The sequence below is a fragment of the Lepidochelys kempii genome, chromosome 4, assembly GCF_965140285.1.
Source record: "Lepidochelys kempii isolate rLepKem1 chromosome 4, rLepKem1.hap1, whole genome shotgun sequence".
Taxonomy (NCBI): domain Eukaryota; kingdom Metazoa; phylum Chordata; order Testudines; family Cheloniidae; genus Lepidochelys; species Lepidochelys kempii.
This window is the reverse complement of record NC_136383.1, coordinates 21,249,112-21,274,264: the sequence shown is the minus strand read 5'-3', so window position 1 is coordinate 21,274,264 and position 25,153 is coordinate 21,249,112. Positions and strand designations below refer to the sequence as shown.

General features: G+C 38.8%; 1 protein-coding gene across 5 annotated transcripts in view; it reads right to left on the bottom strand.

The window, feature by feature from the left end:
• CCSER1 (coiled-coil serine rich protein 1) overlaps window positions 1–25,153 on the bottom strand; it is a 1,061,474-nt gene that overhangs the window by 448,168 nt on the left and 588,153 nt on the right. For 4 of the 5 annotated variants that reach the window (XM_073340691.1, XM_073340695.1, XM_073340700.1 and 1 more), the window contains exon 8: window positions 11,193–11,276. The exons of the other annotated variant lie outside the window; for it this stretch is intronic. In XM_073340691.1, the coding sequence (XP_073196792.1) occupies window positions 11,193–11,276 (84 nt within the window). The remainder of the gene's footprint in view (window positions 1–11,192; window positions 11,277–25,153) is intronic. 5 annotated transcript variants of the gene reach the window in all.

Below are 25,153 nucleotides of genomic sequence, written 5' to 3'. Positions count from 1 at the left end.
CACCAGACAATAAATCTGTTACTAAAGCTGGGCTTCTTTCCTCCATTCTCACCAAAATGTGTGGTGGAGAAATGATTATTTTCCTTCTGACAACAGCAATTCACTGCTTAAAGATCTGAAAGCTACTGGTTGGTTGGTCTGATATTTATTTGTGAGCTGGATCAAAATATATGTCATGAGAAAGTTCAGGGTCACAAAGTCATGTGGTGATAATGGACTAAACCCAGCTCATGAAATATTTTGTACGTTGCATGATTCCGCAAGCAAGCTAGGAGAGCTCCTTCAGAGATCAACAATCTCATCCATAAATTGTAGAGCAAAATTGAAGGTCAACGTCTTGCATTGTTACTAGAAAAATTCTTAAATGTGTTAAATACATTTGCAAAACATTGAATAATTAATAAATAAAAGCACTAAAAAAACCAGAAATATGTGTATTTGCTCTGTATTCTCAGCTAAACAGAAACCACTAAGCAACGTCCCAGCTGAATGTTTCCCCATCCCCCCTCCCAGCTATGCAGAACAGCACAACTAAAATATTCAGCAGTTAATACTCCAGTGGAACCAAATGCAAAATGATAAATTGGTGAAATTATCTCATAATTTAGCATTACCCACTGGTTGATTTTTTTTGGTCTCTTTATAATGCAAATTACTACATGATTAAAAATTAGCAAGAAAGATCTGTTCTTTAATCAGATTTCCTGAGAATGATTGTAGATTGTGTTATTATCTTATTACATATCTAGGTACAATGGAATTTAAACAAAAATAAAAACACATCAAGTCCAACTGTTCAAGCATCTAAAAAGGAAGAGAAAGGCTGTATATCCAGTAATATATTTTAGGGGAGGGGGGGAGTGAACAGAGGAAAAATGAAAGGTGCATGCTAATTTTCTCTTGGGACACTAGTTAGGCTTAAGTGCATAACCTTGTAATTTCCTGTTTATCAACAACTTCATTATCCCAAATTGCATATTTACTCCCACCCAGCATGAGTGCACATCAGCGCCTCAATCCTCTACTCCCTTTTTAGAGAATGACTCCTATAGCGATTGACGAAGCATATTTATTGACAGTTTTCTTTTCCTTTAACCTTATGGGATACCCAATTTAAACTTCAGATAGGGAGTGGAATTTTTATTAAAGCCCATCTTTCACTAAAGAGAACGGAGTGGTTTTCTTGTCCAAATATTGCTGGTCCTTGGGCAAAGCCTTTCTGAAGCTAGTAGGTGAAACAACCATCCTTCATTCAGGACCAAGGTAAAAAGCCACCGAGCTTCTTTATGGAATAGATAGCTGAAACAATAGGAGCCTCTGATGAAAACACAAGCCACATGCTAGCAGTATCAGGTTTATTATATGGTGCCAGACCCACACTTAGAAGGGGTTCTGGTGTCTGGACTGTGGCTACGCCCCCCTCCGTCCCAAGGACCTGCCCCCACTCAACCTCTTCCTCCCAAGTCCCCACCAGCTGCTTGCTCCTCTCTGAGGCAGGTCCAGGCACTGGGAGCCCAAAAAAGATTAATCCAGCCCTGCATGCAAGGCTGGAGTAGGAGTTGTGTTTCTGGAGGGGGAAGGGTGGGGATTGATTGGATTCAAGTGAGAGAAAGGAGGCAAAAGGAGGCAGCAGAACATCAGAGAGAGAGAGAAAGAAAGAGAGAGAGAGAGAGAGAGAGAAGGGTTTGCAGCATGACCCTGAAGGGGGAAAAAAAACAGATAGAGAGCACTTTTGGGTCAAGTGCTAGCTGGTGACGGTCAGCAGAAGACAGAAGAAGACAGTTTCTTTCTACTGCGTTCAGTAAAACAGGACTTTGTAAACAAACAAAATTGCATGAAACAAATACCAGAATCCATCATCCTTTTCTCCTTGAAAACCTACACAATCATGATTTTTGAATAGCCATTTGTGTCAAGAGGTAACAAAAATTCCCTCCTTCATGCCCCCTCACCAATCTGTCGTCATCATCATCATCACCATCTCCTCTCTCACACTCACCTCTTCTCCTTGCCTGCTCCCCAACCTAATCCAGGCAAACTATGAAACAGACAAGTACTTAAATGATTGCTGCTTTAGAAACAGAGGGTGGAAAATAATGCAACTTACTCATTTTAAAATCTTACACTTGAGGAATTTAGTTTGATGTGAATGCATATGATGGTTTCTACAGGAATATCACAAAACTGAAGAACAGCAAGGAAATTACAGTAAAATCCTATGTAAATGTTAAACATTGGGCTGTCATTCCTTGGAAACATTGCAAGGTCTTTCTCAGGAAAACAAGAATGCTTGAGACAGTACCAGAACACCTCCCAAAGGGTCCAACAGTCATGATCCTTCACAGTGGGATAAAAATCAGCTTCTACATTTGAAAAATGTTTGGGCAAAATGATAGGGCAAAAGAAATCTCTTTGCCCTCCTGCACTTGCTTCCTCATGTAGTATCAGTAAGGTTTTTTTTTTCTCCCCCTTGTATTGTACAGAAATGGCAATGAAATAGCAAGCGAGATACAGCTATGCATTTTGGAATGACCGCTCATGGTGAACTTCTCTGTGAAATATCACATCATTCCAATCAATATTTCAACAAAACTCATTTATTGCTGTGGACCCCATTTTGGGATGGACAAATGGTTTTCTATTTTTTTTCAGAATAGTCTCCTAGCCCTCCAAATAAACATCAAGTTAGCATGTCCAGTATAGTTTACAATTTTTCATCTCTTGAAGTCTCATGTATCTATTATTCTTATTCCAAGACACCATTATTTTAACAATAGCAACAGCTGATTCATTAAGTGTTCTTGTGCACATTCAGAATTGAGGATGAAACAGTGAGTTATAAATTTACCCTGAAGTTCATCTACATCAGATGGATGCAGCTAAAATGTGTCATGCCAATGCCTTCAGCAACATACTCCAACTGATAAGTCAAACAAATTAAACTGCTGATCTTTGAGAAGCACAACAGGCATTCTGGCATATGTGTATCTTTTTTAGCAGCTTGAGCTCCTTTTTTGCATGCATAAATAAATGTAATACAATAGTATTTAGCCAGATGATGTTATTAGATGACCAGATCTGGGAGGTCAAACTCTCACCGACTTGTAGGAGAATTTGGCCTGTGTTAAGAGTGCAGGATCATAATTAAAAATATTTTAAAAATAAAGGGTAATTTACATTATTTCCCCACACCTTTCATCCTGGAGGATACCTGACCACTAAACTGTAGCTAGCTCTGGGGTGACAAGGGGCAATCAACCAGCATACTGCATAACAATGAGGGGAGGAGAAATTTTGTGGCAATCCATCACCGGAAGCATTTACTCTTATGAAAAGTACCCAAGAGCCCCAATGCCCACTTTCCCCAAAGGGATGTGTTGTATCGTATAAACTGCCAACAGAAAAAGGAGTCAGTGAAAAAATAGGCAAACTAGAATTCTTCTGCACCATAATGTATTGGTTAGAATGCCATCTGTGGGGCAGGTATGTTCAGCTGTAATGTGGTGTCATCACCCGCTATTAACATTAATCACAGACAGCGACCATTCATCTTTAGTTCATGAATTGGGGGAGTTGTTTTCTTCTTACAGTTTTTGGAATTGTAAAACCTGGATTCTTTCACTAATGGCCCCTAAGAGGCTTAGTTGACAATGATGTTCAGGCCAGATCTTCAGCTGCTGTAATTCGGCATTGCTCCATTGAAACCAATGCAACTGGTGTAAGTTGGCACAGCTCCAATGAAGCCAATTTGCACTTACTGAAGATCTCGCCTGATGCCTGTATGTCTGACACCCATGGAATTGTTTCACCATGCACAGTAAGAAATAAAGAAGTCACTTTCCTTCACTTACATAAGATGGAATTTAAATCTGTAAAAGTAGACACATGGTTTTTCACATTCATCAGCCAAAACTGTGTAGTGCTTCTATTGCTTCTTCATCTGAATCATCTTCAAATGATGACCTCTAAATTGTCAGGTTTTAAAATTTCTTCACTTACCCACTGCCTCCCAAATATTATCATTCTTATAGGTCTGAACATACATCTGTAGTTGAATCTTTTTATGTTTATTAGATTTAAAAATAAATATTAGCTAATTCAAAATCTTAACTAAACAAAATAAAATGGGAGCCAAATGGAAGTATGTGGCACTCAGATCCTCCATCTTTCTATTCGGACACCACTAATTTATGATTTCCACACTGAAATGGAAATTAAGTAGTTTTCTGAGTAAAGCCTGGTCATATTTGGCGGCATCTGCACGAAGATCGGTCAATAAAATGTTGCATGTCTAAGTCAGCAGTCTATCAGTGACACCTTAACAGAAGACAAGCATATGAGATGCACTATTATTAAAGGAGTTTCAGAGTGGTAGCTGTGTTAATCTGTATCAGCCAAAATAATGAGGAGTACTTGTGGCACCTTAGAGACTAACACATTTATTTGGGCATAAGCTTTCGTGAGCAAAAACCCACTTCATCAGATGCTTATGCCCAAATAAATGTGTTAGTCTCTAAGGTGCCACAAGTACTCCTTGTTGTTTTTGTTAAAGGAGCATTAGTCACATTGTAACATTTCTAGCGACGCTTAAGGACAGTTTTTATGGCATACAGCATTTCCTGATTTCTGCAACATTACTTCTATATAAATATGTTGAACAGAATCTGAATCAGAGCAGGAAGGCTCTTTCGACATCAATGACACAACAATCATCTTTCTATATTCATACCAAACATCACGAGATGACGCCGCTTTGTGATAAGGACTTAAACTAATATGCAGAATCACCTGCAGACGTGCTGGAGAATATTGAAGATTCTATCTTACTGGCAGCTTTTCATAAAGGAGTTGGAGTGCACTTGGAATTGGAGGCTAATCCCCATTATGTATCATAGGGTATTATTTTCACACACTACATCTGTCTTGCAGAATGGATTTGGAAAGTAATTACTGCTGAGATAAGCCTTTTCTGCAATACGTGCAATTAATTCTCCCTGTAAAAAGGGGGAAAGAAGCCTGACACATTAATAATGTTTAAGTACACCCAATCTATTTCTTTTCTGCTTCTAATGTTTCCTAAATACGAGGAAGAAAGAGGATTTGAAAGTACTTACAGATGTCTGTTCTTATGTAAATCATTGATGGGTCTGTAATATTCCATCATAAAATGGCCAACATGAAATAATATCATGAATCATAATGGAATGTAGAGCAAGTGGGGAATTACTATAAAGATGAATTTAGAATATCATTCTCCTGCATAAAGGCCGCTATATAGGAATTACTGTGTTATTGAAGTTTCAAGGACATGAAATTTTATTCAATTTGATTTTCGATATGTATTTTGAAGTAAATTAAAACTCCTCTTCCTCTTTCCACGTACTTGTAAAAAGGTATTTCCTCTAAGGCATTTTTTTAAAGTTTCATCCCTCTCCCTTTAAAAATAACATTGGGATGCTGGGAGACAACATCTTCAACAGGTATAAATTGGGGTAGCTAAACTGAAGTCAATTTACACCTGACCTGCTGAGGATCTGGCCCAAATGCTTTTCCAAACAGGGTTCAGCTACCTCAAAAGACCCAAGTAAATCTCACACATTATAAGGCTTCGAAGTGTAATGGAGACCACTAAAAGGCACTCATCTCATGGATACATCAAACCAGTATAGTAGGAAGGATTCATAGGCAAATTAGAAAATTACCCATAGTTGAAATCAAGCCACAGTAAATTATAATGAAAAAGAACTAAGCTTGTAATCATTAATTTTACATTCCAAGGACAACCGAGTTGTAGTTTAAAACATTTCATTTTGTATGGTATTTAGACAAGGAACTGGAAGGTAAGTGTGATTTGGAAAGGTAAAAAAGATATAACCGCCATCTTGGTTATCACTGGGAATGATCCCATAACCTCCAGTTCTAAAGTATAAACTTTTACAATTTGAGTTAAAGGATTAAATCCCCTAGCTAGCAGCTGAAGCAGACTCTCATCCAGTCATGAGAAGGGGCAATGACAACTGGAGAATGTCCCCAACAGCCAGACTAAGAAGGAAATTCATCACTTGGACCTAAATCTGCCCCCCACATCCCTAAAGGACCATCTCTGCAACACCATCCCCTTTCCTTGATTACAGTAGGACAACTCACATGAGTAAAGCTATACATACATACACGTTTATGGCATAAAGCTCTTTGTGACCACTTCTCAGCACTAGTGCAATTTTACCAACACAAAGAATGGTGTAAATGCTAGCCTAGACAATGTTCAGGCATTTTTTGGCATTGTGTCATGAAAACAGGTTCAGAAGTGCCCTGTTTACACCAGTTTTAGTGCTTACACTGTACTGAAAAAATAGGTATTAAAATAGAATGTAGATGCAGGGTCTGTGCAACATCAGTGGCTGCCGGTGAAAAGCCATAGGCAGGTGAAGAAAATGGCAGCATGGCTCCCCCCATTGAAGCCAGTGATGGAAAGCATCACAGACACAGCTTTCCTTGCAGAGCGTCTCATGTCTCTGCACTAGGGGGCTTCCCTCTGGCTTGAAAAATAGGCTCAGCCTCTAAGGTCCATGTACTCCTTAAGCTCTCCCACAAGAAGACGTGGTTTGCGGAAATTTTGCTGAGATTGACCAAATTTTCATTCCCACAACGGATTTTTTATCTAGCTTATATTATTATTCACTTCATTTTTCCTTCTTCAGGTCCTGTGCTGTAGCAACCAGCTGTCTTATAATTTGATATAATGATCTAGTATGAACCAGGCTGTGAAGTCAGATTCCTCAGAATCACTGTGGGGAATGGAACCAACCCTTTGAAGGTGGTCAGCTGAGTAATTCTAGCTCCAGTCATTTAATGCTCCAGAATTATTTCAAGACAATATCTAGCGTAAAAGTATGGTGTACATCAGATGTATGTTCCACTCAAGTATGTTCATGCTTGGCGCACCAGAGCTAGAGACCTTCCCCGTCTTGTAGCAGTACTTGTAGAGACAGCGTGTGAACCCCACACCTCCTTGTGGCCCCTCCTGAGGCAATACAAAGGTGGTGTCGCCCCAACCCTTCTCAGTTCCTTCACACCAGCAAGGATGGCCCAAAATTCCAATGGAGAGGGGTCAGAAAGTGGGTTGTAGACAACATGTCTGCACCCACATCTCAAGTAAGAGTTACAAAAAACATAAGTAACCATTTTTCCTTCTCCCAGTGATTGCAGATCCATAGTCCATTCACGTGACTCGAAAGCCGTAACAGTTAGAGCTGAGTTCAGAGTCTGTTCAAGTAATGTCTGCAGAATCACTCTGCCAAAGTATGCAACAGATCTGAAAGCAGTGGTGACCACAGATGGACAGCTAGGACCAACTACATCCTGGGTAGGTAAGTCACAGATAAGGGAATCAGAAGCTCCAGTTGGTACACAATGCAGCTTCCTGTCAACTTCGTAACATCATGGTCACAACATTCTGCACTGAAACCCCAAAGAATCCAGAGTTCTTTTCAGGATCTCTGTCCGTATCAAACCTTCTAAGGTTGGACCTAGCTACTTGAGGGATCACCTCTCTCCTCCAGGACGAGGGCCTTCCACCAAAACCATGAGAATGTTGATCAGGAGACAAAAGACTCATGGGAACTGGACTGACACTACCACAAGAGATAAGAACAAATGACCGTGGGCCTTCTCCTTCTCTCCCGCCTGTATGAAAATGGGAAAAATCAGGCTCCTAGCTGAGAGCCTTTCGTTCAGTGAGAATAATTTTAAAGTTGGGCATGTGAGAAACGTGAAGAAGGCCTGCTCTAGATGTAGGAGATAGGGTTGGGGGATGAAGAGGAATGAAGTCAAATAAGATACAGCTCACTATGCCTATCATAAAAATAAAGGGAAGGGTAAACACCTTTAAAATCCCTCCTGGCCAGAGGAAAAACCCTTTCACCTGTAAAGGGTTAAGAAGCTAGGATAACCTCGCTGGCACCTGACCAAAATGACCAATGAAGAGACAAAATACTTTCAAAGCTGGAGGGGGGGAGAAACAAAGGTTCTCTCGGTCTGTGTGATGCTTTTGCCAGGAACAGAAAAGAAATGGAGTCTTAGAATTTAGTAAGTAATCTAGCTAGGTATGCGTTAGATTCTGTTTTGTTAAAATGGCTGATAAAATAAGCTGTGCTGAATAGAACGTATATTCCTGTTTTTGTGTCTTTTTGTAACTTAAGGTTTTGCCTAGAGGGATTCTCTAATGTTTTGAATCTGATTACCCTGTAAGGTATTTACCATCCTGATTTTACAGAGGTGATTCTTTTACCTTTTTTCTTCAGTTAAAATTCTTCTTTTAAGAACCTGATTGCTTTTTCCTTGTTCTTAAGATCCAAGTGTTTGGGTCTGTGTTCACCTAAGCAAATTGGTGAGGATTTTTATCAAGCCTTCCTCAAGAAAGGGGGTATAGTGTTTGGGAGGATTCTGGGGGGAAAGAAGTTTCCAAGTGGGCTCTTTCCAGGTTATATATTTGTTAGAAGCTTGGTGGTGGCAGCAATAAAGTCCAAGGGCAAAAGGTAAAATAATTTGTACCTTGGGGAAGTTTTAACCTAAACTGGTAAAAATAAGCTTGGGGGTTTTTCATCCAGGTCCCCACATCTGTACTCTAGAGTTCAGAGTGGGGAAGGAACCTTGACAATGCCAACAGAGGATTATTTTAGAAAGACATTGTCAACCAGTTGATAATGTATGTTCTGAACTAAACTGATACTGTATTACTTCACCCGAATTGTAGAGAAGCTTAATTTCTCTGTATACCATTCTGTCATATAATTTAAGATAATTACCTAATACATCATTTCTTAATGTAACTAAACCTGAAACAAATATTGAACATCTGCCAATACATTCACGTGATGATACGGTATTTTTAATCCTGGAAAAGTGCTAATTGTCCCATGCAATATACAATTTAGTTAATTCTTTCCATTATAATATTTGCTCTTAATTTGTGTAATTAACTTGTCTTCGTTACAGAACTATTTTTTAGGATTCTTTCAAGTGCACCCCTAGGATGACAGGATTGGCTTCCTGCTCCTCTCTCAAAGGTGGAACCATTCTAGGAGTGGATTTCTGGGTGGCAATCCTCCTGTTTATGTTAACGTGACAGGCCCATCTGTGTTTGGCACTTCTAAGCCCTTTGTCCCAAAACCCTGTGACAGCACCTGAATCGAATGGCTCAAAACCAGCTTCTTCATAACAAAGTACTTTTTCACCCAAAGTTACATAGCACACACAAGAAAGGCCTACACACATTTCCCCATACCTAAACTTTAATATTTCCTTGAAAGCTTTGGTGAGTTCCATTCAGCCCAGCTACCTCCATCTCTGGGCTGAAAGAGACAGCTTATTTGCAGCAGTTTCAGTCTGACTCATATCTAGCTGCTACTGATAACCCACTTAACCCCTCTTCTTTTTCAAGCATTTGGGGTCCTTTAATGGTTTAGTATCCCCTTTGAATCCCATGTCAGGCTCAGGAAGAGTAAACCTCCCTAGGCTGGCTGGACCTAGACAGAGGCATTACCCAGTTACTAGTTCCATTGTTCTCTTAAGGAGACTTATCTCTATTTTTGAGTCATTTCCCCTTTGCTTCCCCCCAAACAGCCTCATGTGACACAACTATGCAGTTAGATAGGATTTCACACAGGTAAACAAAGTAGGATATGATAAAAAAATAATATAAATAATTCCCTCTCTTTCTCCACAACCCCATACATACACACACACACTGCACAGTGAAAACTGTATCAAAAACTGCATCCAACAGACAACCAATTAAATTTGAGACTTACAAATCAAGCCATGTCTGAACAGTCTATGTACTGTGTCTCGCTATATAGCAGATTATGTATATGGAATTCAAGATTCTACAATGTAACATTGAACTAATAACCATAAAAGTAGACTTTTAAGAAATAGTCATAAAGGGACTGAGTTAATAGTGAACTTCTAAACAGAACTCTGGGTTTCCTGACTTCTAAATATTTCTTTTCCCAGTCTTGTTAAACAGGACACTATCAACTTGAAAAAAATCACACTTTGATTTATTTTAAACTTTCTAAATTTACAAATAATACCTAGGATAACTGAAAATTAAAGAAGTTAGGGGAAAAATCACTTTTTCTAGATGTGATATTTTAGGGGTTTTTGGACACAGTGTTACTTGGTCAACATTCTGTTTGTAATCAGTCTCACTGTTCTCTCCTATAGTCAATCAGCTCTATCTTGCAAGAATTCACTTGCAGAATTAGGGCCTACAGGCCCAATTCAGGAATATATCCCTACTCAGGAAGGGAACTTAAGCAGGTATTTAAGTGCCATTGAAGTCAAAGGAACTTAAGTACATGCATACATTCTTTCCTCAACTCAGCCCTTAACTTCTTTTTCTTTTGTTCTAAAACAACCCTTAAAAATATCAGAAAAACTCTTCATCCTTTAATTTTTTTAAAGGGAATTAAAAAAATTGAAGACATGCTGTTTAATGGGTGGCACCATCAAAACTAGTTTTTTTTTATATTTCCGCAGTATCATTTTAATCACAATAATATTAGGTTTTTTAAAAAAAAAATATATACTCCTTCTACATACTCTGTATTATATATACAGCTTTGCCACTTGTGATCAACATGGCTATCCTAAAATTCAAGTCAACAAAACTTTGCCATGAGAAGTTGTATCAACATAATTAGAGTATTCAGGTTTTGGTTTTTTTCAAATTAAGGGCACATCTGTTTTAACAGAAGAGAGTATTTAGTTTTGTGCTGGATTGCTTCACTACTTTGCAAGGCAGTACAAGGAAGAATAATTTACAACTCACCAGAAAGCACGTACTGCCCTTCAAGATTATTGGCATATGCTAACCAGTACACACAGTGCTGTGTTGTTCCTTCACCAGTGATTAATGCCTCTTTGATATTGTAAGACAACTGTCAACATAGTCTTTTAAAACAAAGAACCACCATCAGTGTGTCTGGGTAGTAGCCCTTTCAAAGTCTGACAAGTACCCAGAAAAGTAGGGTCATAAAAGCTGCATTAATCAGGTTGAACGATTAATATAGCCTTAAGATGTCCATGCTGCAGCAGGTGTGAAACTATTTATTTAGTTTTTGTCTGAGTGACCGACCTTGTCAGGTAAAGTGAACTTCTCAGACAAAAGTGCACATCCTGCTTACCAGATCCTCGCGTAGTTGGGAAATGAGTTCATCTCTCTCCTTCAGCTGCAACTTCAGCACTGAACATTCATCTTTCATTATATCCTATAAAAAACATCAAAAGAGATGTTATAACAGGCTAGGACTTTTACTTTGCTCTTGACAAGGAAAGGCAGATTCACACAGAGTGAGATAATTACATCCAAGTAATGAAACTCAATTCTCCTCTGTTAGAATAAGTTATTAAAAATATCACACAAATTGCAGTAAAAAACAAACTAATGCATCCAAAGTCATTCAATAGCTCCCTGAATAGAAGTCCATTTTGTTAGTGTCTGATTCTTTAAAGCTTTTTATTGAAGTTCCTCTCAGACGTCTCTTATTTTAGTTTAGGAACAAATGGCCATAAAATTCCTAATGTTTTCTATGAGCAGAACTATGAGAAATATCAGTTTAGCTGAATTACTGGGGAGTTCTCAATCTGACTGCAGATGGAGAAAGGAAGCACAACAGACATTCGCAAAAGGAAAGAAATTCTTCCACCCACATATGCATGTACCATGACAGCAAAAACAGCAATGATACTGACACTAGTTGGGTGGAGGAAAAGTGTAAACACCACGCTTCTTGCTTGATGGTGCATGTGTAATTAATATCTATATGAGAATTTGATGTTCATGCAAATGAAAGTGCAAATAGTACAGGCTACAGCCAAACTTGGATCTGTCAGGCCCTTTTCATATTTTCCCCATAAAATTTTGTCAGTTCATTTCAGTCTTGACCAACAACATTCTCAGGCCTCATTTGAAAAGGGACTGTCACTCATATGTATTTTGTGATATAGCCATAAACCCATGAGGAACTCAAATGATATCACCAGACTCCTTTTGAAGATCTAGTCAACCCGAGAAAAGCTGTAGCTATAAAGGCAGACCTTATTATTGTAGAGCCAGGTTATACTGGCAAAAAGAGTTTTTACCAGTGCATCTACATCAGGGGCGGGCAAACTTTTTAGCCTGAGGGCTGCATCGGGTTTCAGAAATTGTATGGGTGGGCCAGTTAGGGGAGGCTGTGCCACCCCAAACAGCCAGGCGTGGCCTGGCCCCCACTCCCCATCTGGCCCTGCCCTCATCCCCCTGCTTCTCACCTCCTGACCGCCCTCGGACCCCCCGCCCCTAACTGCCCCCCCCCCCGCTCTCTGTCCCCTGACTGCCCCCGGACTCCCTGCCATTCAACCTCCCCTCTCCTTCCTGACTGGCTGCCCCCGCAGGGACTGCTGCCCCATCCAACCACCCCTTCTCCCTTACCGCCCCCAGAACCCCTGCCCCCATTCAACCCCCCTGTTCCCTGCCCTCTGACTGCCCTGACCCCTATCCACACCCCCACCCCCTGACCACCACCCTCAACTCGCCCGCTCCCTGCCCCCTCACCACATTGCCCCAGGAGCCTGCAGCTCCCCCGCCCAGAGCATGGTACTGGCGGCGCAGTGAGCTAAGGGGGAGGGGAAACAGCAGGGGAGTGGCCGGGGGCGAGCCTCCCGGGCCAGGATCTCAGAGGCCAGGCAAGAGGGTCCCGGGGGCCGGATGTGGCCCGAAGTTTGCCCACCTCTGATCTACATCTACACTAGGACTCTGGCCTGCATAATACTGTCATAAAAAATATCACGTCATAACCCTACATTACTATACCAGCAAAGGTTTTAAGTGTAGAACTGGCTTAAGTGACCTAACCAGGATTTGAAGAAGTTAGATTTTCAGAAGTACACCGAGCTTTTTATGGTATTTATCTGCTTGCAGTTCTAAACTAACACTCAAAACATAAAGTGACGTAAGTGATGAGTGTATTGTCTCATTGTTCAGAACTTTTTCCCCTTGGCAAAATGTTCAGTTATAATAAGCACTTTTCAAGGCAATTATACTGCTTAACTTTTGTTCTAAATGAATTAGAGGGAAAAATGGTAATAGGATGTAATGTAAAATATTCACAGCTACAGAAAAAGAGATCTATCGGTACACGATTCGAAATAAGAGCCCCACATCCTTTGTACTGTTAGTCTAGATGACAATGTAGTATTTTAGTGCTGTTGACTGTATAATATGGAGGGCTCAAATTCAGGAAAAGGTCAGGATTTCTCCTTGCTGGACGAGAGGAAAATTTTATGAAGGTGTCTATAATCGTTTATTATTTTTATCTACTCTTCTGTCTATTCAGTAAATAGGTCATTCAAGAATCTTAGCTGAAAAAAATATATAAAATACTCAACTACCAAATATGTCCCAGCAACAAAATATAAATACCTTAAATATACACTGCATTATAAATCAATATTACATTTGTATTTATTTATTTTCCCTTTTGAAATCTACAGATGCTGAAGACTAGAAAGTTATGGAATATAAATGCTCATTTTTTTAAATCTAAAGCCCCCTTATTCGAAATGGTGCCATTTTTCTTGAAGACTAGCTACAAAACTGCATCACATTTGATGTTGAGGAGTCACGCCTCTCTTTCTATTTATACATGTCTAAATGCCTTATCTCAAGAGGGCATCAGATAACTCCTTGCAATCTGCTTCTTTTGTCCTTGTTAAATGAAAGAGTAAAAGGAGTAAGAAGTGAAGGGAGCGAAGCAAGAAAGGACAGCATATTACTAAAGTTAGCGATCTTAAAATTTTACTGGCATAGTAAATATAACAAAGCACCACTGGTACGGTACATAGATTGTGACACACTTTCAGTAGCGGAGGGGCTGAACTGTGGCATTAAGCCATAGCTCTGTGCTGGAGGCTGAGCAGAAGCACAACATATTAACGAGAGCTTCATGAGACTTGGTGCCTCCAAAAGCCGCTAGATACACAGAACAGGTAAGGCTGCTTCATTAACCCAAGAGAAATTGCCATCTGAACCATGATACTACTCAGTCAGCTAACAAGCTCACTGCCTCTGGCTTCTCCTCACACCTTTCAGGGTCATTACTGCCATTATCAGTGCTAGGCAGAGAAGTGTAAGTACTGCAATAGCACCCGACCCCTCCGGGGCAGCATCAAGTGCCTCTCCCTCAACCGAGTGCTCATACTGGAACTAACCAGAATCTGGCCTCATGTCACTACCTGCACTGTATTATACTATCCAATTCTCAAATCAACTGCATTATATTCCTTGCAGTTATTATGTATGTTTGTTATAATAATTAGACACAATGCATGCAAACACAGCTTTACAACAGCCAAAGTAGGGATAAAGAATTTCTCTCTAAGCACATGTACCAGGACCATAGTATTTTATTGTTTTACTTTGGGGAATTTGTTCTAAAAAGTGATTTTGTGACGGCGGGAGGGTATGGCACTGGTGGATGTTGGTGGCTTTTCTACTTCTCTATTATGTCTTCTGTAATATGTACACAGTAAATACTGTCAAACACAAATGTTCTTGTGGACACCTAAAATATAATCCCAAGTGACAACAGGAAAAGACAGGAAGACATCACACAAGAATAAGGCAGTAGAAGGGAGGAGGAAGCAAAGATAGGACAAGACGGGCCAGTGAGGTTGCTTGGGAGAACACCGAAGAAATATTCCTTTGCAAGAACTGTGGGAAACAGACATCTCTGTCAAAGCGTAATAGCGGTGCACAAGAATTACTGGATTTGTAGGTCTTAGCCTGAGGTGAGAAAGAGACCACCTTTACCATGTGCAATGCTTGGGGCAACTCACATTACTGCATATTGTCAGACTGCGGGTGAAAGTGGTGCAAGTACATTACATTCAAGACATAGCTATTTGTTAAGAAAGCCTTTTAAGGTGAAGAAGAAAAGACGACACAGGCCAAGAAGGGGACATACAGTAAGAAGTTATCAAATGGCAGGAATCAGTAATTCCTCAACATGGAACTGTCACAATAGCAGCAAACTAAGAAGAACAGATCTGAAGAGGAGGGTCTGCTTTTTAGCAGTAGTTGACACCAAATGAATTACTGAGCTTTGGGGAAAATCTTCTTCATAATAGGCAGTTTTTGCATATCTTGTGGCTCCATGCTAGTTCTTGACTATTCACACATTCCCAGTGAATCTTTTGTGAAGTGTTTAGAAGAATAAATTGGTTTATATCCATTTTATGATTTACACATGTTTCTCACAACTACAATCATGTAATAATATTTACTAAGGGAATTTGAATACATTCACACCAAAGAATCTCTGAATTCATGTACTAAACACAACCAAGGCAGATATATTTTAAGTCTTTGAGTTAGTTAATACAAGTTCTGATCATATAGATTTTACCATTCCAGTTTACCACATCAATACCCTCTATTTAAAAAGTTACTTCTTTTGTAAACCCTACGAGTATGTATATTTCCTTTTGAAAAATAACTATTTATCCCAATCTGCCGAGTCCCATCACCACGTGCCTATTAGTAAGCTCTCTGTACACAGCATACTTTTTGATTTAATGAATGTAACATAATAAAATATGAATGTTTGATTTTTGTTGACAAGTTTTTTTCTTGACTTCATGACTTCTGAGTTAACAGAAGGGTAAGAATTTGTATACAGTATAGTAAACATGTCAATAGGAGTGAAAATACTTTGTGAAAAGATACATCAGACTGCACTGGATTTTTTTCAATCAACAAATAAAATGATTCCTAAAAGAAATGAGGTCACACTGTAAAGGAGATAGCATGCTGAGATAAGTGACATACTTTACATAACATAAAAACAGCCATACTGGGTCAGACAAATTGTCCATCTAACCCAGCATCCTGTCTTCCGACAGTGGCTGATGCCAGATGCTTCAGAGGCAATGAACAGAACATGTCAATTATCAAGTGATTTATCCCCTCTCATTCAGTCCTAGCTTCAAGCAGTCAAACATTTATGGACACTTGAAGCATGGAGTTGCATCCCTGACCAACTTGGCTAATAGCCATTGATGGAATTGTCCTCCATGAACTTATCTAATTCTTTTTTTAACCTATTCATACATTTGGCTTTTACAACATCCCTTCACAACTAGTTCCACAGGTTGACTATGGGTTGTGTGAAGAAGTACTTCCTTCACACAACATAACATGCCTGTGAATTATGAGCTTCTATTCAAGGAATACTTTTTGAAACATTGGGATGGTAAATTTCAACTTGTTGCTCTTAAACAATTAGCTGTCAGGTACATTTTATAAAAAAATAAATACAATACTGTTCATTGCGTGTTAGATTTTTTATTTTTTTATTATTATTTTTTGCTTTAACATTGGGAACAGAATTCCAGCTCTTACCTTGTGTTTTCATTTTGGATCTAAGCTATTTCTTCTGAAATGTGCTCCTTGATGGATCTCTATGGAATTATGGCATCCTTTTCCTGTTTTTTGTTTGTGTTTTTATTTAAACTTGTTTTTAGTTTCTACATCTGTGACTATAATCACTATACATCAGTTGTCAAGGTTCCTCCCCCACTCTGAACTCTACGGTACAGATGTGGGGACCGGCATGAAAACCTCCTAAGCTAATTTTTACCAGCTTAGGTTAAAACTTCCCCAAGGTACAAATTAATTTTATCCTTTGCCCTTGAAATATCCACTGCCACCACCAAACTAACTGGGTTTATTGGGAAACGTAGTTTGGACATGTCTTTCCCCCAAAAATCCTCCCAACCCTTGCACCCCACTTCCTGGGAAAGGTTTGGTAAAAATCCTCACCAATTTGCATAGGTGACCACAGACCAAAACCCTTGGATCTGAGAACAATGAAAAAGCATTCAGTTTTCTTACAAGAAGACTTTTAATAGAAATAGAAGTAAATAGAAGTAAAGAAATCACCTCTGTAAAATCAGGATGGTAGATACCTTACAGGGTAATTAGATTCAAAACATAGAGAATCCCTCTAGGCAAAACCTTAAGTTACAAAAAAGACACACAGACAGGAATAGTTATTCTATTCAGCACAATTCTTTTCTCAGCCATTTAAAGAAATCATAATCTAACACATGCCTAGCTAGATTACTTACTAAAAGTTCTAAGACTCCATTCCTGTTCTATCCCCGGCAAAAGCAGCATACAGACAGACACAGACCCTTTGTTTCTCTCCCTCCTCCCAGCTTTTGAAAGTATCTTGTCTCATCATTGGTCATTTTGGTCAGGTGCCAGCAAGGTTACCTTTAGCTTCTTAACCCTTTACAGGTGAGAGGTGTTTTCCTCTGGCCAGGAGGGATTTTAAAGGGGTTTACCCTTCCCTTTATATTTATGACATCAGTGTTAGTATTTTCCTGTTTCAGTCTAATATTGCCCATCTGGGAAACTGCTAAATATAAGTAATAAACCTGTTTTTCATCAGATCTGTTCACAGGGTGACAAACTAAATTGCATGTGTGAAGAAAGATGCAGGAGGTTATGCATATGTGCCAACAATAATAATCATTTACATTTTGTAAATTTATTTTATACCTCTGCACACTTAGGAACAAGCAGGCATATTGTGCTTACTATAACAACAAAACCATATAAACAGAACTAGCCTGGTATTCAGGAAGATGAATTTACTGAAATTTGCCTTTGATGCACAACAGAACATGCTGCCAGTACAGTACTATACAATTAGAATAAAATAAAACTCATCTGATAAATGTATTGAATTTAGACGGCTAAAGAATGTTTACCAACATGGTCTAACTTCTACTTCACCCATTATTGAGAACATCATATTCTTTAAAAGAATTACTAAAAGGATTAGAAGAATTAAGTCTGTATAGATTCACTGTATAACTTCCCCCAGAGGCTCTGATCTTGCAATAACTACACACATGCTTAATTTTATTACCAGAAGTAAGATCTACTCTATTGGGACGACTCACGGTAGTATATTTATGCATGTAAGTAGGTTTGGGTCTGCAGGATCACGTCCTTAGTAAATTAGGGAATGGGTTAGCAGTCTGAATGTAGAACATGGGAGAGTACTATTCCTTCCCTGAGAAGTAATGCAGCCAGCCAGCTAGGAAGGGAGAATTCCAGCCATGAGAGCAGGGAGGTGGTAGTAAGATGGGGATGACCCTGTAAAGAGCAAAAAAGCAGTTTCTTTCTCCTCTTCCTGCTGAGGAAGAAACTTGGGTTGGGAGGCTCTGAGAACAGGCCCAGGCCAGAGACCAAAGAACAGCCGAGAAGCTGACCTCTGCTTCATTAGGAAGGCTTGACCTGAAAGATATTATGAATCACAGAGTAGGATTACTTTTGACTGGGCTAAAGAAAGCCCATCCTGTTTCGATTTACATTGTTGCTGCTGCTAAGATTAACTTAACAGAGGGATGCTGTGATCACAATATTTATTTAAGTACCATCTAGAGAAATCATTGGTCCTTACTTTAAGGCCAGGAATAAGAAAATCCTAGGGCAGACACTTTTGCCTAAAAGGGACACAGCTGTTTAACTTTTCTAAGACTATGGCTACACTACAGAGCTTGCAGCAGCGCAGCTGCACCAATGCAGCTGTGCCACTGTACCTCTGCTAGTGCAGACGCTCAAAAAACATTGGGAGGGAGCTCTCCTGTCTACTTAATTACTCCAGCCCCCGCGAGTAGCGGTAGCCACATCCCCACGGACAGAGTACTGTTCCCACCCGTGCTGAGGGCCTATTTGTAATTTACATTTCTCAGGGGTGTGTAGCTACAGTCCTGGACCATACCTACAAAAAAGGGCCTAATGTTGCATTCTTTGTACACAATATTGTACAAGGGAGTTTTGGGTTAAAAGAATCTAATCCTAAAACAAGAGAAAAGGGTACTGAACTTACAACTTTAGTAAGAGTCCCTTCTTATATATGGAGTCTATTTGCAGAGGTGTATGAGAGACATTTTACATCTCACATATGTTTTTCAGTAGTGCAAACAGGAAGTATTCAAAGATCACATTGGTAGCATTTCATGTAAAATATGATCTACCTTTATTCAGATTGAACTAAGTATTTATTCATTCCGTCTAAGAATTTATTTATCCAGAAGAATCTAGGCCAGAGGTATCCATTCCACCTGTCCCAGTCCTAAAATTATACTCATATTCTACTGTAAGGTTGCTTATTCACTACGAGAACATAAATTGTGTTACTTTAAAGATTTATTAGTTTAGAACTAAATGAACAGTGTTTCCTTCATCACAGCAAACCAGCTGTCATTGAACTGTGAAATACAGACTCCGAAAATTAATTTTTTGATGTAGCTGGATACTCTCCCTGCAGCAGTGACAGTAAAAAACATGGAGTTCAAAATAATGCAGCTTGCGTTATGTGTGTGTTAAAAGAAGAAAACAAAGTGTGTGCTTTAACATGAGAAAAAAATAAGCATAATAGACTTTAAATAAATGTGAATTAAATGAGTTCCTAAAATATGAACTGCTCTGAAGGACACTTTTAAAATAAAAATATATTAATAATAATATTAACCTTCTTATGTATTAAAAATAAGCACAAAATGAACCTGAAACTTCAGAGATTTGGCATTTCCCTGTCAAGTCAGATAGTTGGAAAACAGAAAAATATTCCATTGGTACTAGTGTGAAAATTTAAAGAAGGGGGGGAGGGGAGGGAAACAGAGCTTACCTATTACTTGCTTACTGTATACACCACCTTTCATGCCGAAGAAGTCAGACATGCACGCACACACACAAAAGCATTGCATACTTTACACAGCAATCAATTTACCCACCCCTTTACCCACCACCTCTTCAGTGACACACAGAAGCTGTTGATACGACACAGCAGTATTACAAAACAGTTTAGCTTAAAAACGGAAGGAAAAAAGATCCGACACAGATGCGAAATTTTTTAAAGGACACATTTTAACTCAAAATAATTAGCGTGTACACAAATGTTTCAGAAAATTAAATGTTATACCCAAATTTGGAGAGGATACATGGGTTGAAACCTGGCTCCATCGATGTCAATGGCAAAACTCTAATTTATTTCCATGGAAGCAGTATTTCCACCACTGTATTTTTCATAGAATCACAGAAGTGTGTGTTACTCGACTCTCTCCAATTTCTGTGCAATACTCCTCTGACCCATAACTATGGGACCACAACTAGCAGTTCTTATGGTTTCAGAGAAAAGCCTGAGAAATTTGAACCCTAAAGTCTCAAATAAACAGAAGCTCAAGGGGAGGAGAAAAAAAAGAAAGAAAAAAAAAAGATTACTTTTAAAAAAAGTTCTTGATTCTTCAGTGAATCTTACGTTTTTCTAACACTAGTTCTTCTCATTTTCATCAGTATTTTTATCTCAGAATTTTAATAAAAAATTGTTTGGATTTAAACATCCTGCAGCATGAGCAACATTAGAACAATGCTATAGCCTTTACACAAGAAAGCAAAATGGATTAGAAGCAAAGCTGAAATTGATAGCCTATTCTCTTTTTTTTCCAATCTGTCTGTAGTACTAAAAATGAAGTCATAAATCAGACGAAGTACAATAAGGCTTATTAGGTAAATTAGAAACAGAAGCTGAGAAAAATTAGACATCTGATTATAATAATTTAAGGTGTTAAACACAGGTACAGTAATTGGGTTTTTTTCAGAAACATAGTTGTAATTTGACAGTACACATTTAAGAGAGAGATTGTGTAATACAATTAGGGTATTGACACACTCAGTCATTAAAGAAGACACTGCATTTCAACTGTTACCACACCGTGCTACCATATCAAAAATACTGCAGTATTTCTGAATACTCAGAACAGAAATAAACCTGGTATCTCAGAAATGGGTCTGCAGTAGTAACGGTCGATAAATGCAGGCTTTTAGTGTTATTTCTCTATACTGCTCTTTAAAAAAAACACTTATAGGTGTAACCATTGGCTTTACTCTTTTTATTTTTAAGAAACCACATTGATCCTTGCACAGTAGTACGCTGAAATCCCAATTCTTGTGAAAGATTTTAGCATACCACCGTATGCAGTGGCGTATCTCAAACCCCAGAACACGGTCATAGATTTATTTTTTAAGACCAGAAGGGGCTATATTATGACCATCCATTCTAACCTTCTCTATAACATGAACTACAAAATAAACAGGAGCAGAACCCAGTGGAATGTTTTGCCTCCTGCTGTTGGAGAAAGTGGCGTTTCCAACTTAGTGATTTTATTGCAAGCCATGAGGTATTTGGTGTTTTTCTTAAAGCCCCATCTCCTAGAATGATCTTCCTTCTGCTTCCTCGAAGTAAGTTTCCTCATGGTTGTAGAGAAAAGTTTGAATATATCAATCATAAAAGATTAACCATCAAAAGGCAAATATCAATTTATATCTAGATACAGATATATTATTTTTAAGCCAAACTAATAATTTTTTCTGAGCCTGATTCCGATTTTGAACATTTGGGGATAGCACTATTGAGAAAGCAAAGAGGAAATCAAACTCTTATTCCCCAAAAGATATAGGAATTGGGCCTATTATCCCAAGCAAACGAAAAGGGAAACAATCCAGGCAGCAACTCCCTAAAGATGCCTGACGTCTTCTCTATCACAAAATACTTGCTAACTGAGACAGCCAGTTACAGCGAAAAGGACCTTGTAAGTACAAGAACTCTGCATAGTTTGGGGAAGGCTCTTAAGATCCAAAATCCGAATCTTTAGAAGTTTGCTTGTTACTGAGGCATAAATAATTCTTGGCGCAGTATCCTCAGGGTGTCTTGAAAATATGCAAACCAGTCATACATACTAACAGAATCAGTGAGCATTTATTTACAAGGTAGTATTAAATACATCTTAGTGCAGATCTGGGATAGAAATGACAGCCATATTCAGGGTTGTAGTGAAGGGTACTGTTCTCTGCCATGCAGTTAAACACATGGTTAAAAAGACCACGGTGCCGTAAACTCCTACATTTATGTAAAATAGGTGTTTCTTAATTAAAAAGGTTTGCTAGTAATATATTTAATGCCTCATACAATTCAGCTTGTACTTGTTCTAATCTTTCTAAAAAAGGAAAAATGTTCATGTTAATACGATTTCTAAGGAAAAGGAAATGGTCTTAAAACAGTACATAAAGCAACGTTGGGCATTTGGACACACTGTAGAAAGGCTCACCGATTCTGTATGAGTATTTATCCAAAGTTTATCTGAACCTCTCATTTGGAATTTCAGAAGCAAAATCTCAGGTGCTCTTGCCAATATGTCATGGCATTGATGAGGCCAAAGATACTATGAGTACAGACTCTTGCCCTCCACCCTTAACATACTAGTAGGAAGTGTGATGTGATAGACAAGTCATTCCTTTTAAAATTGTTAAGAAGTAGAACTAATTCAAAGGCAAATTTTAGTTTGGAGGTGTCATAAATATAAAGGGAAGGGTAAACCCCTTTGAAATCCCTCCTGGCCAGGGGAAAGCTCCTCTCACCTGTAAAGGGTTAAGAAGCTAAAGGTAACCTCGCTGGCACCTGACCAAAATGACCAATGAGGAGACAAGATACTTTCAAAAGCTGGGAGGAGGGAGAGAAACAAAGGGTCTGTGTCTGTCTGTAGTCGTCTTGGCCAGGGACAGAACAGGAATGGAGTCTTAGAACTTTTAGTAAGTAATCTAGCTAGGTATGTGTTAGATTATGATTTCTTTAAATGGCTGAAAAAAGAATTGTGCTGAATAGAATAACTATTTCTGTCTGTGTATCTTTTTTGTAACTTAAGGTTTTGCCTAGAGGGGTTCTCTATGTTTTTGAATCTAATTACCCTGTAAGATATCTACCATCCTGATTTTACAGGGGGGATTTCTTTATTTCTATTTACTTCTATTTTTTATTAAAAGTCTTCTTGTAAAACACTGAATGCTTTTTCATTGTTCTCAGATCCAAGGGTTTGGGTCTGTGGTCACCTATGCAAATTGGTGAGGCTTTTTATCCAACATTTCCCAGGAAAGGGGGGGTGCAAGTGTTGGGAGGATTGTTCATTGTTCTTAAGATCCAAGGGTCTGGGTCTGTAGTCACCTAGGCAAATTGGTGAGGCTTTTTACCAAACCTTGTCCAGGAAGTGGGGTGCAAGGTTTTGGGAAGTATTTTGGGGGGAAGGACGCGTCCAAACAGCTCTTCCCCAGTAACCAGTATTAGTTTGGTGGTGGTAGCGGCCAGTCCAAGGATAACGGATGTAATATTTTGTACCTTGGGGAAGTTTTGACCTAAGCTGGTAAAGATAAGCTTAGGAGGTTTTTCATGCAGGTCCCCACATCTGTACCCTAGAGTTCAGAGTGGGGGAGGAACCGTGACAGGAGGTTTGAACAAAGAGTATGTTTTGATTCTTCTATTATTTAGATCACTTCACTTATCAGCCGCAAATATTATGGTCACGCTTAATGGCTTACCAGTTACTTCATATTGTTAAGAGTCTGATTCTGATTTCACTTGCTGTGGTTTGCTTCAAAAACTGGGAGAGAGTTATTCCTTATTTTCACTTCTGTGAATGAAATCAATATGAGGTCCTAGAGCCTTTTTTTTTTAAAATGACTGGCAACTGATTATGGGTGCCTCTATTTATAGGTGTCCCACTTGAGATAATTTGCTTCTGATTGTCAGAGGTGCTAAATCCCTGATTTCAACTGCAGTTGTGAGAGTTCAGCACCTATAAAAATTAAGCCAGGGGTATTTTAAACAGGGTAACCAACATTGTGTCTTAACTAAACGTACTTGACTATGTGCAGTATTCTAGTCATTCCATATTACTATAAGAATTGAAAATACTTTAAGACAATCTTGGGTGAGGTCTGTTTGTTTTTCAAGGAGGACTGCTTTAATATATTTTGAGGGTGGGAGAGTCCTCTCAGTCTTGTAGTCAAGTGGGTAACAAAGTTTCCATGTTAGCACTCTTCAGTTTTCCAAACATATGGTTGTTTGAACACATCTATTGTTTGCCCACATTTAAAAACATACTGCTCATGAGTTATGCCCATGCAGCAAGGTGAAAATTTACCCTACAGCAATCAGCTACATTTCATCAGCTAACTGTCAGAATTAATTGAGTATAAACAGCCAAATGTACAAGGGAGGGGAAGAGAATGTATACATTTGTAAGCATATAATTATGCAATAAACACTTTACACTACACACAGAAGGTAAAAACACTACACCACTTAAGGTAAAAACATTAGTCTTGGACAATGAAGACATAGTTAGAGGCAGAGTAGAACAATAAAGAATTTGATCTCAATTTCTTACAGGTGAAAAACCTGACTCCTGAATGACAAAAAAATAGGTGACGAAAAAGTTCACATCTATTGTTTACCTCCTTGGAGATGAATATTGGGGTTTCAAGTGTGTGGGTCCTGGCGGCCTGTAACGTACAGGAGCTCAGACTAGATCTGATCGTCCCTTCTGGTCTTAAACGCTATGGCTATGAAATGAATACTACTAACAATTTAGATTTTAGGCCCTGATTTAGAAAATAGTCCCTATTGAGCAAAGCATTTTAACATATGTTTAACTAAAAGCATGGGATCAAGTCCCATTGGCTTCAATGAAAACTAAGCCCATATCTAAATGCTTTGCTGCTTAAGGATTATTTCTTGAATTGGGACCTTAGACTGAATCATCTATGAGGCAGGGAATGAATCTCAATCTATGTTTGTAGAGCACTGTGAAAAGTTACAGCAGTCCATAAATTAGGATGATGAATACAAGGTGTCACATGACTAGCTCTGCTTTCTGACTGTACGGTTAGTTTTGCTGACCCACTGTCATCTCCCTTTATGTTTTGGGAGCGTGAAGTAATTAAATTGTTCTGGCATAATGTTCTAGAAAGAATTAATTTCTACTTAAATTATGGTATAACCCCATTGATCTCCACTTGTATCTTGGGCAATACATCAAAACTATATCAATTCTCTCACATTAAATGTGCGTAGTTACTTAGAGTAACCTTGTCAGGGGGAAAAAAATGTCTTCCTATCATCTTGGACAGACAGACCGACCGTCAGAGAGCACAACTCCCTGATACACCACAACATTTGCACAAAAACTACACGTATGACAA